We start from the raw sequence: 17,365 nt of genomic DNA on the forward strand, positions 1-17,365 counted from the left end.
TATTTACTTGGCCTTTTTTATCATTTAAATTTGGCCGGGTGGTTAATAACACATTTTTCTGTGTTGTTACAAACTCAGAACACATACTAAATATGGCTTTACATGGACTACATTCTTTGACCGGAAGCATGATGGTTATTTCCGTCAGTTACGGCTCGTTGGATCTTTAGTATTCTTCCCACTTTAAATCAGACACAGAGTTGAATAGTGCAGTAAGAACATGTATATTTGAATGAATGATAACAGTTATTTGATTTAATTATCGAGAAAAAGAGAGATGAAACTTGTGTGTGTGTGAATATCATGCATCTGCACATCTCTCAAACAAAGAAGTTTTCGGTTTAATCGCTTCAAAAACAGTGATTTTACCTCCTCATTGTTGAGAAATATAACATAGCGATTCAGTATCAAAGCTAATTTATTAATAGAAGTTAGAGGGCATAGTTGACAAAAGGTTTCTGTGCTCCTAAATGTTTCTATGTTTGCTCCGAACAATCTCCGATCTATTTCTGTGAGTCGTGTGTGTGTGTGTGTGTGTGTGTGTGCACATCAAAGAAAGCAGCACATTAATGACCGTGATTAAACTGACTTGGAACTACCTGTGCATTAAATGGTTTTACTACATACCTGCCATGGTATAAAGCACAATTATATCACACAACAATTAAAGAGGTCATATGATGTGATTTAAATGTTTTCTTTCTCTTTGGAGTGTTACAAGCTCTTGGTGCATGAAGAAGATCTGTAAAGTTGCAAAGACTAAAGTCTCAAATCCAAAGTTAAGACTCTGCCACACCCCCCTAAAATGCCTCGTTTAAACACGCCCCCACATGTCTACATCACTATGTGGATGTGACGAGTGGGGCGGGGCCGAGGGACATGGGAGCGAGGCCGGTGGAGTGATTGGAGATGAGCTACACCTGTTCGACCCACCGGTCTCGAGGCCCACGGAGGAGATGGAAGGATATAAAACTGGAGCGACGACAGTGAAGGAGGAGAGAGGACCAGGCCTGGGCTTTTAGTTGTGTTTTGGTTTTTATTTGCGCGCACCAGTCGTCCGTGAGGGGCTGGTGCGCTGTTTTGTGTTTATTTTGCTTTATTAAAATGTTGTTTGATTGTCCGCCGGTTCCCGCCTCCTTCTTCCAGATGAATATGAAAGGTTTTATCATTACAGTGGTGCCGAAGCCCGGGAGAAGGAGGGACGCGCTGCTGAAGATCCCTCGCCGCTGTGGTGAATCCGCGGTGCCAACGAGCAGGCGAGGAGTGTGCCGCCATGGACGCTCGAGGCGGTGGACTGGAGCGAGTTGCCGGGGACAGGCGAGCTCGCTACCGGCCGCCCACGATAGGTAGGGGCGGCTGCCGTCCGTGAGGGAGCGGAGGAGTCTGCGCCGTTCGCCAGGTGGCCGGAGCCTGCTGCCATCCGCCGGAACGGGGAGGAGCAGGGAACAGGGGACTCCTGCCGGCTGCCCAAAACCGGAGGAGCCATCGCCGTCCACCGGGCGGCGGAGGAGTGTCGTGCCGTCCGCCGAGGGCCGTCCAGTGCCACCGCCAGGCACCGCGGAGGAGATCGCCCAGCTGGTGGAGGGCCGAGCAGCGGTGCGTCTGGGAACCGGATTTTTTTTTTTTTTTTTTTTTTTTCTCTCCCCTCTCTCGTCTCTGTCGCTCCTCCTTCCATCTCCTTTTCTCTCCAGGTGGCCGGAGCCTGCTGCCATCCGCCGGAACGGGGAGGAGCAGGGAACAGGGGACTCCTGCCGGCTGCCCAAAACCGGAGGAGCCATCGCCGTCCACCGGGCGGCGGAGGAGTGTCGTGCCGTCCGCCGAGGGCCGTCCAGTGCCACCGCCAGGCACCGCGGAGGAGATCGCCCAGCTGGTGGAGGGCCGAGCAGCGGTGCGTCTGGGAACCGGATTTTTTTTTTTTTTTTTTTTTTTTTTCTCTCTCCCCTCTCTCGTCTCTGTCGCTCCTCCTTCCATCTCCTTTTCTCTCGCCTCGCCTGTCCTACCCCCAGGTTCCCGCAGGTTCCCGTGAGCGGTCCCCCCCGGAGGGAGGGGGGGGGAGTAGAGCGCAGTCTCGGGAGTACCCCCCGGCCTGCGAGGGGCGATGGGGGTATGTGACGAGTGGGGCGGGGCCGAGGGACATGGGAGCGAGGCCGGTGGGCCTCGCCCTAACCCATGAGCTACACCTGTTCGACCCACCGGTCTCGAGGCCCACGGAGGAGATGGAAGGATATAAAACTGGAGCGACGACAGTGAAGGAGGAGAGAGGACCAGGCCTGGGCTTTTAGTTGTGTTTTGGTTTTATTTTGTGCGCACCAGTCGTCCGTGAGGGGCTGGTGCGCTGTTTTGTGTTTATTTTGAATAATTAAATGTTATTTGATTGTCCGCCGGTTCCCGCCTCCTTCTTCCGGATGAATATGAAAGGTTTTATCATTACAGTGGAAATATCTGCGTAATGCCTCCTGAATGGGCTTGAACTGATGGTAAAACTAAGGACATTATTAACGGTCTTTACATTTATTTTGAAAGATGAAGCTCGCGATTACGGAGAGGGATGTTACATTTCCGACGAGTGCTTGCGGTGTTCGGCCAATCACATTGCACTGCGTCAGTTGGCCAATCAGAGCAGACTGCGCTTGTCAGAAGGAGGGACTTTGTAGAAAATGAGGCGTTTGAGGGAGCTGGGGCATAAAAGGAAGCATTGTAAAAGAAGTTGATATCTGACACTATAAATGAAACAGATTAGCAGATATAACACTAATTAAGGGCCTTAATTATTTAATTCAAGTGCTTCCAGTGGTCACACGTTCACAATCTTAGACACAAACACACAAGCATACACTCGGCCTCAAAGAGATCACAAAAAGTGGCTTGCTCAAAACGAAAAGGACATCTTTAAAATCAGTGTGTGTGTGTGTGTGTGTGTGTGTGTGTGTGTGTGTGTGTGTGTGTGTGTGTGTGTGTGTGTGCACGTGTACATGTGAGTCCATGTTTAGACAGGAATATAAACCCTGCGTGGTGCAGCCTGACAGGTCAAATAAACAATAAAGACTGATGATGCTGTTGTGCGGCTTGATCCCCAAATCTAGAGTCAAATGTGGAAAAAGAGTCCAGATTACACACCCTGTTCATGAAGCAAAACACACACACATTCTTACACACACATTCTTGCACACCAATGACATTTCAAAAGGTTTCACAAAAGTTCAAATTCAGATTTCAGAAGAAAAACAGTCTGTCTTATATCCACAAACAGTGCTGATCACAATAAAATTAAGCACTTGTAACTGGATTATATTACATGTTTAAATACTCACTAAATCAGACTACAGTTACTTTACAAAGTTACAGTTCAGGCTAATAAGGTGGTTATAATTATACAGAAAACTGAGAGGCCACACAGCAATTGACGATTGGATTTACAAAAACCATTTCAATTTTGAAAAGATGATTGCATCATCTATTAATGAACACATTCATGTTTATTTGAATTATCACTCAGGAGGTTATTTAACCATGTATTGCTATGTCTTTGGAAGGCAAACACATACAATAAGACAAATTCACATTAATTCTTGCGTGTAATGTATTATGTTTCTAACTCAATTTTCGTCATGTAATTTGAAATCAGTAACAGAATTTGCATCTAGCCAGCACTGTCCACAAATGACTACAAATATTGACATATTGACCTGTTCAGACAAGCATAAATCACTTATCAAGTGGTTGAATGGTCAAAGGCCATAACTATGTGTTCAACCGATAAAAAAGGTGTCTTGTGAAACCCCTTCTCCCAACACACACACACACACACACACACACACACACACACACACACACACACACACAGGTGTTTTTTCTTCTAATTGTGGATGGCTCAGTGCCTGGCCTGGAGACTGTCTGTCTGAGGCTCTCTCCTGAGTACTGCTCAGGTGTGTGTGTGTGTGTGCGTGTGTGTGTGTGTGTGTGTGTGTGTGTGAGTGGTTCTTTGGTTCTTTTACCAATCAAATAAAAGTAAGATGTTCTCTCTATCAAAATTAAATAAATAATAAATCAAATGAAAAGCTTTTGAAATGAACAAAATTGGCTGAAATGAAATCGTGCAAACAACTGTAAGAAAAACATCCAATCATAGCTATTCATGCAGCTTTATCTGCACTCCAAACATTCATAACACTGCAATTAAATCTAGTGCATCTATTCTGAATTACAAGAATACCTAATGCCATGAACAAAAAACATACATACTACTACAATTAAAACGTTTCTGGATAAAAATAAATAAAATACAAAGCAAAGATTGTGTCTGTGCGGGAATGAATGTGAACAAGTTTATTCAAACAGCCTGCAGGCAAAAATAATAATCTAATAGAATTTCCTGAAATGTTTGAGTTATATTTGCATGACGGAAAACAGCAGAATGTGAAAAAAGAACAATATTGTAATACATTTTCTTACTTTTATTTCCTTGGAATGCATAAAAAGTAGATAGGCTGCCAGTCAAATCTAATTACATGATATTTTAATTAACCAACACATATCAATATAAAAAAAGTGCTAAAGCCATTTTAATCAATCAATTAAAACGACTACTAAAACTGAGAGACCTATAAATAGTTTACATTACACATCTATCATATCTGCTTTTAGTTGCATTAATATTCACATGCAATTGCTCAAAATGTTGACTGCTTGCGATGACGTACCATTTGATCAAATATTTTATGAAGAAGTTTAGCAAATGATGTACAACAGATTTAGCCTTTACCTGTTGCTTCTTGCTTAAATATTCTCATTTGCATATTTTTAGACAGCATTGTAATGAACTGGCAGCTTCAACAAATCATTTACTCAACGCTGCGCCCAACAAGGAGTTTGTTGTGAAATGTGTTATTTTTGATCTTCTGACAAGGCATGAAAATGTCTGAAATGCAGATCATGCACATAAACACACAATAACACATGAAAAAACACACAGACTCCGACATACATGTACACACATGTCTACAAGCTTCAGGTTTTTCCATTATGAGTCATGGCAATAAGCTATAAACTCTTTTCCTGTCTTCATTAAAATCTGATTATGAATGAAATTAAATCCCACACATACACACACAGAGACATACGCACACACACACACACACACACACACACACACACACACACACACACACACACACACACACACACACACACATTTACACACTTGCACATAATAATGCTATACTTCAACAGACAGGCAACACTTCAGTTTATTTTATCCTTCTTTAATTTCAAAACTGTTCCCACCAACTCACAGAAAAGGCTTAGCAAGTGCGTGTGTGTGTGTGTGTGTGTGTGTGTGTCTGTGTGTGTGTGTGTGTGTGTGTGTGTGTGTCTTGTGAGCTGAGAGGACTGGGGTTAAGCGTCCACTCCGCACACAAAAGCCAAACTTTCTACAGCACTGTGACCTAGGAAACGCCAAGCTTGGTAAACACACGCAGACACACACACACACACACACTATGAGATGGCAAACAGTTTGGCTTGTCTAGCGTTTGGTGGTGTGGATTAAGCAAGAAAACCACCATGATTTTTCACCCCGAAAACTCGTGCCACATTTCTGGAGAAAACCACATCGTAAGCCATATTTAAAACCAGCTAAGCGTGTGTGAACCCAAAGCCACTGCTAACAGACATGACAGGAATATGAAGATGTCTGCTGGCATACTCACATATTCAGTTTAAGTTTCTAATCTGTTCTCATAACATAACGTCAGTGCTCCCAGAGACTTCATGATGCTTTGCTTTGGCTTGTAACACAAGCAGATTATTTTCATTTATGATCTGAGGTTAAAGCTGTAATTTCTGCGCTACTATTTCAAAAATAACATAACAGAATTACAAATATGATGGTTATTTTTAAAAAGGGGATCTCTGTTATCGATCAGTCATCTACAAAATCATCTAGTCATCAGCATCTACAAAATCTACACAATTAAGGCAAGACACTACAGGCAAAACCACTCCTGGTCTGTTTTTGTTGTTTTTTTTGTTGTTGTTTTTTTCATGCAATTTTCTGATTTTTTTCAGGCTTTTTCTTTTTTCAGACTAGTGGAAGAAACCATTGAGGGTTTCATGTATTACACTATATCGATTTGCATCTGTAGATTTCAACAACATATATCTTTATAGGCCATTTTCTTAATATGAGTTTTTATTTTTCATGCATTGTGCCAGAAATCTCCACTTCAGCAAACTTGCATCAAACTTTCCAGTTTGTTTTCCTATTTATATTCAGAGGGGTTTATTTATATATCATTTGTCTGGTTTATTTAACCTTTTATGGTCACACTTTAGTTTGGGGAACAATTAACTTACTATTAACTTTGACTAAACTCCTGATCTAATTTAATAGTTAGTCAGGTAGTTGTTAAGTTTAGGTGTTTATGTGGGATTAAGGGATATGTAATATGGTCATTAGTTTAAGTACTAAATAAACAGTCAGTAAGCAACTAATTCAAAGTGAGCGTTACACATTTTATTCTTAAGAAACATGGAGATTTTTTTTTAATTTCAGAAAACGTTAAATACAAAAACTATAGTGATATCTATTGTTACAATTATCACCTGGTTCCTCAAGGTCTGTTTTTTTTTTTCTCACTCCATGTTTTTTTTTTCTTCTTCTCATTTTCAAACTAATGGTGAATTTTAAGAGTTCCTAATGGACAAATCCCTCTCTCTCTCTGCTTTCACACCTCCTTCTTCTCTCTCTTTTCTTCTTTCCCACTTTCTCTCTATCCAAACACGCACAGCTGTGACCGACCTGCCGTCCGTTAGAAATGTTATCTGAACGTTCTCTCCAACATCACCAATGTTATTCAAAGGTTTTCAAACAGGCCTGGCCTCCGAGGAGCAGAATACTTCAGCCGCTACTGTGGCAGCAGCCGTATGTGTGTAACCATAACTCATAATCAAGCAGACACACACACACCCAAACATATATGCGCACACACACACATGTACAGCAGAAGCTGGGGTCACTAGGGCACCCGGCAAGATGAACAAAACAAGCTCTGGAAGGTTCTGTCACCCGCTACCAGACCATCCCCCTCCAAAAAAAAAAATTAAATCACACACACTCCATCCAGACACATTAACGTCAAACCTGATCAGAGGGGCAGAGAGAGAGGACACACTGAGACGAGAAAGAAAGAAAGAAAGAAAGAATGCACATTAAAGCAGCATAAAAGATAGAAGGAATGAGAGAACAGGAAAAGGAGCAAACTAAAGCAAAACGAGATAGACAGAGTGATGAAAGAGGCAGGCAGATAAAAGCTGCACATGTTAGCCACAGATGTAGACGAGCTGAGATAATCTAATGAGGGAAGAACACTGTGTGTGTGTGTGTGTGTGTGTGTGTGTGTGTGTGTGTGTGTGTGTGTGTGTGTGTGTGTGTGTGTGTGTGTGTGTGTGTGTGTGTGTGTCAGGGCATCAAATCAAATAATACTATCAGAAAGTACATTGTCTATTTTTTCTCTCACACACCTGCTACCGTCTTGTTGAAACTGAGTTGACAGACAGACCAGAAAAATCTTTCCTAAGAATCATTAAATCTGATACGTGCCTCCACACACACTTTTCATAGTCTTCTATTGTTTTTTACACTGAGCTAATAATATTTCATATCCCTAAACCCTGACCCAATGCATTTAACATTTTCATTAAAACATTACTTAAGATGTTTATTAAGACATTTTTCTATTGGCTGGTCGCCCGGTTGGTACTCATTTCAGGTTTTATTATCTCTGAGGGGACATTACAATGCAGGCACAACAGTGCATTGTTGAACACATTAATCTTTTTCTTTGTGATCTAATTTAAAGACCAGCATTTTACTTTAAGTCTCACAAACTGATAGTTGAGCCTGAAGATCCCAGTCTATTTTTAGGAGCCCACACACACAAGCATACCATGTCTAGAACATGAAGTGTGGCTGTATGACGGCAGAAACATGAGCGATATGTGCAGCAGGGTACACACACACACACAGAGACAGACATTTCCTCCATCAACCTCCTCCAAAGTCCGTTAGAATGTTGTTTTTCCTGGTAAAGCTGTTAGCGCTCGCTATCCTTCCTCTCGCTCTCTCTGAGCAGCAGATGTTTAAGCATGCATCTCCTTTTAACTCAATTTAGTCTGTTCATGGTCTGAACCTCCCTTACTGCTGATCCCTAGATGTCCTGCATAACTCAATTACACACACATACACACACACACATATGTACACACACTCATGTCTGGGAGTAATGAGCGAGATTTAGAAGACAGATCTCAAGATTTTGCTGTGTTCGTGCTCTAACTTTTTCTCCAGATTTAATGTCACTATCTTTTGGTATTAATAACAATCAATTAAAACCGAATCTACAAACCACACAGAAAATTAGGGAAGCAAACAGAAACATTTAAATATATATAGTGCATGAATTGAAATCCTAGATGTGAAAGATCCCAGATCTAACTGCAGCAGCACAGCAACAGAAATACGCCGAAAAAGAATATAATGTCATTGAAATAAGCACATAGATTTGTAAAAGCTATATTGTTTCGCTTTGTTAAAGAGACAAATATCACATTTTAAAATGCAACAAAAGGAGAACAGAGAGAGAATGGGGGTGAGAAAAATAACAAGGAGAAGAAAAAGAGGGGCTAAAAGATAAAGGACTCACAGTCTGAAGAGTTTGGTCGTGCTTAGAAACAGCAGCTCGGGAAGAACCTGAAGATTATTCCTGTTGAGACGCCTGCAAACACAGACACACGCAGCGACATGAAATCACACAAACACACAGTGGTGCAGTTTATGTACATTTACAGGAGCAAAATTCAATGACTGTGAAGCACCAGAAATGATATGAAGTGTATCAGACCTTGCAGACGGTCTGATTTAACATGGGAGGTTGTGTGAAACAACTGGAATAATCGAACCCAGTGACATATTATAGAAAACATCATGAAAAATATGAACCCAGTAAATAAATTCCATATGAATCATCAGATCTAAATGTTTACAGAAGTATGCACTGATTGTGTTGTGCTAGGAAAAATACTTTAAACATGTAATGTTCAATTTTTTTCAATACAGGCCAGCCAGCCGTCAACTTGGGCCTTGACTCTGCATATGTGTGTGTGTGTGTGTGTGTGTGTGTGTGTGTGTGTGTGTGTTGTTGGCAGACACTGTCAATGTGTGGGGGCATCTAGCAAACACACGCAGACAAAGAACAGCCCGGAAAAACAGATGTGGGAAAAACAAACAGAACTTCTCACACAAAGTGAAGCAAACGATCTTATAGTGCAAATACACACACACATAAACACATATGCACACACGTCATGAAAGGAAATGATGCATATTTGCTTTCATTCAATGACAATTCGGTGACAAAAAGTAATTTCTCACTCTCTCTTGCTCAGTTCTCAGACATTGTAATAAACTGGGTAATGTAGTGTATGTATAATAGACGTTATGCATGACAGTCAGCACATATATAATACCCCCTGCGCATATTAATGAAGAGTGGCGCCACTGCTGTCTGTGCATTAGATTAATGAGGCTTGAGATTAATCAATAATGTTTTTAATACCAGAATACAGATTGTTCCGAGTGCTCTACTAAGCTCTCAAGATCTGAGAACTTCTATAATAATGGAAGAATGTTAAAATAGCACAAACTGCCGATCAGCTGACGTCAGCATGCGAGATTTCCCACACGTCAATCAGACAAAACCCAAGTTCCAAAGTGAACTCTGAAAGTAAAAAAACCACTCTCCCTTTCTTGTTTTTACACCCTTACTTTCTTCTGACACACTCTCGCACTCAAACTCAGCAGCTGATGACATCATCGCTCGGCTCCTGGGGTTACATCATTCCATTTGAATATTTAATGAATGATGAAATAATAACGAGGCACACAGGGCTGCACACTCCAGAAATGCCCACGTGTTTCACTCAGGCACAGAGGACAGCCTTCCCTGAGGACCCCGCTGCAGAAACACACAAAGACACACAAACACACACACACACAGTGCTTAAAGTGAAAGCGAGTACACACAGACACACACTTGCAAATAGAAATGCACATAGCCAGACTCTGACACACACACACAGACATGCACCCGCAGTCATTTCCAAGGAGGGCCATAAAGTGAAATTACTTTTAATGCCAAAAAACAGGCAACAAGACTGAACAGAGGAAAGAATGAATTGAAATTCAGTGTGAAGACGCATAAAGCTACTGTAGTATGAAGCAGACATGAAATGCAATCAATCAAGTTTATAGCTTCGTTTATAAATCAGTAGGCTCAGACAGGGAAGCCCACAGTCTGTTCGCGGACAGCCAACTTTCTTCATTTGGCAAGCACTAATCTGATTGGCTAAATCTGTGCAGCTTCCTTATAGGCACACAAGCCCAGAGAGACAAAGTCAGATACCTGCCTGATACAACGACTGCTTCTGACAGCAAAATATCTCTTTGATTTGCAAAGTTGCTGAGATAACGGCATCAAATGTTTGAAAGACAGTCAGCATTTAATTTATTTTAATCATTTCTGCAAAATGATCAGATGTGGAGTCTCTATTCCTTTTTGCAATATTTTCTGAACAACTGTTCATGGATAAAACTATTCCCTTTTTATTTATTTTTTTGGTCACACTTAATTTTAAGTTCCAATAAACAAACTATTAACTATGACTTTTCCCTCAAATAAATTTCTTATTAGCGGTTTATTAATAGTCAGTAAGGCAGTTAAGTTAAGGGATCTAAAATACGCTCATGCAGAATAAGCCATTAATATGGGCTTAATGTGAAAGTAATAAGCATGCTAAAAAGCAACTAGTAAATACTGAGAATAGGTTCCTAAAATAAAGAGTTACAGCTTTTGTCTTTCTTTTCTTTCCCAAAAACTAAATAAAACAAAAAACGAAACAAAAAAAAAGACACAAAACTAAACTAAATGAGATGGAAAAACTGAATAAAACAAAAAGAGAATGAGCTGCAATGTGGACTAGACGATACGGCGGTCTGGTCTCAATCCACACGACATTAGCTCACATCCAACAGCTAACACAGGACTGTGTGTGTGTTTATAAAGAATAAAAAACAAAGATTGAAGGAAAAAAGAACGGCAAAACAGGCGGCATCAAGAAGGAAGGAAAGAGAACACATGAAGCAAAGACTGAGATGAACAGTCCTTCTGCATAGGTTTACTTTACCTGACTGTATTGCTCTTAACTAGCAAGCCGTGACGAAGGGTGTTTGTGCGGATCTGAGTGTCTAAAAAGGGGGGTCTTACGTGGAACAGAGTCTCAACTTTTCCTCCCTATGGGAGGTCATCACATCCAATACCTAAATGCATCTCCAATACGCATACACACACACACACACACACACGCACATCTATCCAGGGCCTTTGGTAAGGGCATTATAATGTCTGTGCGTTCTAATCCTCTCAGCTATGCAGTCACCCTCCAGCATTAGACTCCTGCTTTTGTACCGGCACAGTGGGACTGATCTTACACACTGACTTTAGCTGTGCTGTTCAACGCTATCGCTAGTTCCTCTATCCCTACGCTTATCACTATAACCCTTCAGTTATGCCAACACTTGCACAATTTACGCCAAAAGCAAGTTTGCTGTTATTACTTGCTATTACCAGTTAGCTGTACTCTGCTTTATGAGCTATATGTTACTGCACAAAGCCACAGTCACGGTTAATGCCATTGACCCTTTCGCTAGTTAGCATTCACACGCAGCAAACACAAATCCTTTATTAATCTAAAGTTATCAAATTCATGAGTGAATTTTATGTTTCTCACAGAGCCGAGGCTTTTGTGGTTCAGTTGGGCTGATCGCAGTCATTAAACATTTCCTCACCAAATTAAAAGGTAATGACTAGCAGAAAAAAAACAGGAAAGCATTGAGCAGGTGACTGACTGAGTTTCACGCGGATTTAATGTGACCATCCGTGAAAACCGAACATCTGCTAGTCACTATTACGTGAAGGGAATTGACAGTCAATCATCTTAAAGAATATTGTTTGAATCTAGACAGTAATCATGATTATGCAATAGCCTAACATAGAGTTTAATCTCTCCTCAGGAGAGAAATAAGGCTTTGTGGGGAATTAAAAATCACCATGGCCTTCATTCATTACATAATACATTACTGTACAGCACAATAAGCTTTATTAATAGTAATCCATTATTAATTGCCAATTTGCCCTATGTTCCTGTGCTGTGTAGAGTGCAGTTACTGAGTAAAAGAAAACACAATTTATGATTAAGAAAGAATCTGTGTGTGTGTGTGTGTGTGTGTGTGTGTGTGTGTGTGTGTGTGTGTTAAAGAATTCTTAGGTTCTATGTACAGTACTTACTGTGTTTGTGTTGTAAAAACATGTGAAGTCTATGTTCACTGTATCAAATGATTAATTTAAATGTTAGTGCATAGTAGCTTAATACACTTAGTAGATAAAGTCAGATAATAGTCAGATAATTCTGCAATACAAGAAACTGTATTGAAAGCATTATTGACTTGAAACCAATTTGCTAATGAGTTACTAGATTGAAAAAAAAAAGTTAACCCCATGTTGTAATAAATAGATTTTATTCCGTTTAATAATACTTTAATGTCATAGAAGCAACTTAAATGCATTAATAAAATGTAATGGGTAGAAAAGGCTCCTTGCAGTTCATCACTTTCTACAATGTGCATAAGGACTTTGACTACAAGGATTTGAGTTTATATGCTGGACAAATCAGACAACCGTAGCAGCTTGTTAACCACAGACCACACTGTACTCATAAATAGTCTAAAAACCCCATTAGATATTCCTCAGATGAGCTCATGGCTCAAAAATGCTAATTCAATTTTGTGTTTGCCTTTATATTAATGTGCCATACTGGTTCATATCATATAATATGAAAGGAGATCTGCAGTAAACCAAGTGCCGCACTTTAAGAATATGACGAAACCTAAACTTTTGTCTGAGTCACTGACAAAGAGATAAAGGCCATCAGAATGAATATGGTTTGAAAATGGAGAATAGCTGGGGGGTAAGAGCTTGAAAGAAAATGTGTGTGTGTGGGGGGGGGGGGGTTGGGGTTCCTTAAAAGCATAATTCCCATTTCCATTCCAGCTTCCAGTGTCATTCTCTTAAAGGCCTGTGTGTGCCAGAGTTAGTTGTGCATGTGTGTGTTCCCCTGAGGCTGGGATAGCTGTCAGACGAAAATGTTGCTCCATGAAATCCTGACCACAATGCGCACATACACACATGCCCACAACATACAATGTCCACCATTAAAGTATGAAAACACACACTTGATTGTGCAATGCCATTTTGCACTCACTCATTTAATTGTACTCGGCAGGTCACACAGTTAATGTTAACTCACAAATACACTGCTGACTTTTAGCCAGAGCAGCATATCCTGTGTGTGTGTATGTGTGTGTGTGTGTGTGTGTGTGTGTGTGTGTGTGTGTGTGTGTGTGTGTGTGCGTGTGCATTAGTCACTCACAGTCTTTCCAGCTCTTTCAGGTCCTGAAATGCCCCTCTCTCAATAGAACTGATCTTGTTCTCCATTAGCTGCCTAAGAAAGGAAATAAAAATAAAGATAAGTCACTCATTGCATTAATTTCAAAGATTAAACTAGTTAATTTGTCTGTGCATGCTTGGCACTTTTGTAGAAAACACTTTACATTTCACTGTCCGCAAATAGTTTTCACAAACACCATTTCACAGGATATCTCACAATCGGAGACCCTCCTCTCATTATAAAACCACCGTAAATAAGAGCTTTTAACTCCAGTCTAAATACAACATCTATACTTAGACTATGATTTAAAAGAACAACATAATTGCAATATTTTCCTTCAGCTACACTGGCCTACAAAAGCAAACGCCTGTCAAAATTAGACTCTTATACTGTGATTTGTCCTGTGACACGCAGGTTTGTCTCCACTGGGCTCAGATTAAGAGTAAAAAGAGTGTGACGATTCATGTCAAATCACTAAATCAAACAATATTGCAGATTTTCTCAGTTTCAGCTTTAGGGCAGTTACTATGTTTTACCTTTTTATAACAGTACATTACAACAACACAGATACCCAGGCGAACTTTCACATGTATAGTACCCCTGCGGTATGAGAATAATATATTTATAACATCATTCAAAGGTTTACTGATGCATTATTTAACCCTTCCGTACCTAGAAATAGACCTTACATGAGAAATCACAGCTGACAAGTCAAAATGTTCTGTTTGACTGAGAGACGTCTGTGAAGGATGTTATGAAGTGTTGGTTCATGTCATTTTAAAGTATGTCGAAAATTAGTACACAATCTTAAAATCCCAGTAACCACCAGAAGAATAATACACTAGGTTAGAGTCATTTTTTTGTTTGTTTCTTTATGTCCTGATTGTTTAGTCATATGAATCAAGTATATGTGCTGGTAGTTTAGAAGTTTTTGAAGTTTGGAGATACAGATCATTTCAGTGATGTCTTCAAATAGCAAGAAAAAGTAAGAGTGAGAGATGAAGAGAAAAGTATGCATCTATGAAGGAAAGGGAAGACAGACAGGGAGAAAGTCTCAGGCTGAAATACTACTCTCCAAGTGGGAGGGCAAACCTGTTCTTACATGAGCTCTCTCTAACACTTACAGTCACACCCACACATTCCATCTCACACACATTTACATTCACAAAATCTCCCGCTCTGTCACAACCTCACACAGAGCCAGAGATGAAGATAGAAAAAAAGATATAGAAAGGCACTTCACATTCCAATAATGCAATCATTTTTCTGAATAAATGCTCTCTTTGTTTGACTGACAATCATGGCTCACTGCCTCTTTAAGCTTCATCATTCAAACTTGTTTGCTCTAAGTGTGCATATACTACAAGTGTTTAAAACCCAGAACAATGTATTTTGTGACAAGTCATGCCATTTGGAATAATGATGCTTTCACTGGCATTAATCTAATAATTGGAAGATTGGGAACCAATAAGTTTACTGGATAATGGGAATTTGCACAGTAACATGCAAATAATGTGTGAAATATATATTTTCTTTTTAACATTAACTTTTTTTTCTAGCTGTTTTTGCTTTTTTGTAATAAGGTCTCGGCTACATTATGCATTTTGCATGCAAGATGCACTCTTAAACTAATAAAACTAATAAAAAATTTGTTCAGTACTTACAAAACTCTGAGGTGTCGTAGTCCCGCGAAGTCTGCCTTAGTGATTTTAGTCAGATTGTTTGCATTCAGGTCACTGTGGAAAAAAAAGAGGAGGGTAAAATGGTGAATAATGACTTGGGTATTTAGCCATAATTAAGAAGTCTAAGTTAAGCCATTAAGTGGTAAATGATGCTTTGAAACTTTTTTTCTGGCCTTCACTACAATGGATTTCACATGTTCCACAGCATGCTAGATTGCTTAAATTGTCTGAAAAGACAGTCAATGTTAGAGATGCGTGAGTGGCATAGAAAAGGACACTCTGGTATTGTTCTGATGACAGCACTTCAAGAAGCATGTAACAGAATCATATGAATAAATAATTAATGTGGCTTATTATACTAAATGTACACGGTTATACAAAATAATAGCAGTCAAATTGAATACCAGACGCGAGTAAATAACATTATACCCTACATAGCATAGCTATTATTAAGAATATTTGGTCCGCCTGTGCGCATATTTTTGGCTCAAATGCACACTGTAAAGTAAAGTGTTGGCCAGAGTAATCGTGTTCGTGGTGCGTGTCTCTGCGCACTCACAGTCGCTCGGCGTTGCGGGGAATGTTCCGTGGCACGCTCCGCAGATTGTGCCCGTGGCAGTCCACCGCTGTCCCGCTGCAGGAGCACTGAGACGGGCACGACTGAGCCCCAGCCCCGCTGAGCAATGCACAGAGAACCACTGCTTCCAACACAAACATTACTGCTGCTTCCTCCAAGTTCTAACAAAACGCACGAATTTCCTGGTGCGAAACAGTTGCACCAAATCACGCGCAGGAGTTTTAAATCCAAAAACGAGAGGAGTCGCAACAAATTATCTTTGAGAAGAAAGCACTTGTAATCTCCTCCGGCTGGAACGTTTTCCACTTCTTTTTTAAAAAGGAAAACAATTCAATCCAGATGAACTACCATCTGGGGTCGTAGTCTCTTCTGTACAGGGGACGCGAGTTTAGAGTCCAGATCCAGACGATTCAGCCGCAAACCAAAGTTTAAACTAATCCCGCACGCGCATTTCGCTTAGTGGCTCCTAACCTCACGCGCACATTTACACCGACAGGAGAAACGCGCACTTGAAAAGCCACCTGGTGATAGAGATGCAGTCACACATATCCAGCTGAGCCAATCTTCACGTGCGCTTAGAGGGTATTGATTAATTAGGTGTATTGATCTCGCGCGCCCTCAAGCATCCATCATGTTGTCACACAGGGACAAATCTGCTTTGTAAATCCAGCTCGGTCCCGCGTAAAGTCCTGGGTGATCTTTGCTGAGCTGTTTTACTCGAATACTCAATCAGAAGCGTGTGTGTGTGTGTGTGTCTCTGGCACCTGTGTGTATGAGTGTGTGTTCAGAGCAAAGGCGGTGCCTCTAGTGTGGAAATAAGCCGCGCACACCGATAATACTCGGTAACGGAGTCAGTCCAGGAGACACTGAGACCAGTCGTTCAAACTCACTGCACTTCAAAGAATCATTTAAAATATATTATCTAACAGGCAGGAATAGAGCGTTTTTGAAAAGACTCCCGGCTTTGAAATCATGAAGTTGCAGACTAAATGGGCTTTTCCTGGAGTGAGTGAATCAGATAATTCCCGTGCATGCCCCAGTGCAGTGAATGAACTCCTGTGCTGTGATTCTCTCCGTTCTCACGCTCGGATTAAAGTTGTTTTAGTTGAAGTGCAGCTCTCGGACACGGGACTCTCTCTCTCTCTCTCTCTCTCTCTCTCTCTCTCAGACAAACATGGGATTGCTCTATATACACCGGAAGCGGCTCCACCCCTCGCCCCGCCCCGCTGGAGCCCGTGCAGTATCTCCCGCTTTAGGGACACGGACGGCGATCACGAGCGCTCTAAAGACGGGAGCCGATGCGCGCGTGACGCACGGAGAGCCAACAAGTGAAGCAGCGTCTGTTTCTCTCTCGCACGCTCTCTGTTTTGCTTCTGAACGAGGAAGATTGATGGTACTGTTTAGTGATTGCAGGGAAAGTTTTGAAACTGTTCAAAACCAATCTAAGCTGTTTACTGAGTTTACAGATGAGTATCTACAGATCCGAACCCAGATTCCATTTAACCACAAAGCCAGAGAGAGGTGGGGAGTTTTGCCTGGAAGATAG

The 17,365-nt window shown here is 40.9% G+C and overlaps 1 protein-coding gene across 3 annotated transcripts in view; it reads right to left on the reverse strand.

Moving 5' to 3' along the window:
- LOC132142165 (slit homolog 2 protein-like) overlaps positions 1–16,934 on the reverse strand; it is a 77,835-nt gene extending 60,901 nt beyond the window's left edge. For 2 of the 3 annotated variants that reach the window (XM_059551816.1, XM_059551818.1), the window contains exons 1-4: positions 15,802–16,934; positions 15,225–15,296; positions 13,543–13,614; positions 8,703–8,774 (exon numbers count right to left, since the gene is read on the reverse strand). In XM_059551816.1, coding sequence (XP_059407799.1) covers positions 8,703–8,774; positions 13,543–13,614; positions 15,225–15,296; positions 15,802–15,959 — 374 coding nt within the window. In that variant the 5' untranslated portion in view covers positions 15,960–16,934. The remainder of the gene's footprint in view (positions 1–8,702; positions 8,775–13,542; positions 13,615–15,224; positions 15,297–15,801) is intronic. The other variant, XM_059551817.1, reaches the window with a different exon arrangement.
- Positions 16,935–17,365: the final 431 nt, after the last annotated feature.

Source organism: Carassius carassius, chromosome 6 (genome assembly GCF_963082965.1).
Source record: "Carassius carassius chromosome 6, fCarCar2.1, whole genome shotgun sequence".
Lineage (NCBI taxonomy): Eukaryota > Metazoa > Chordata > Actinopteri > Cypriniformes > Cyprinidae > Carassius > Carassius carassius.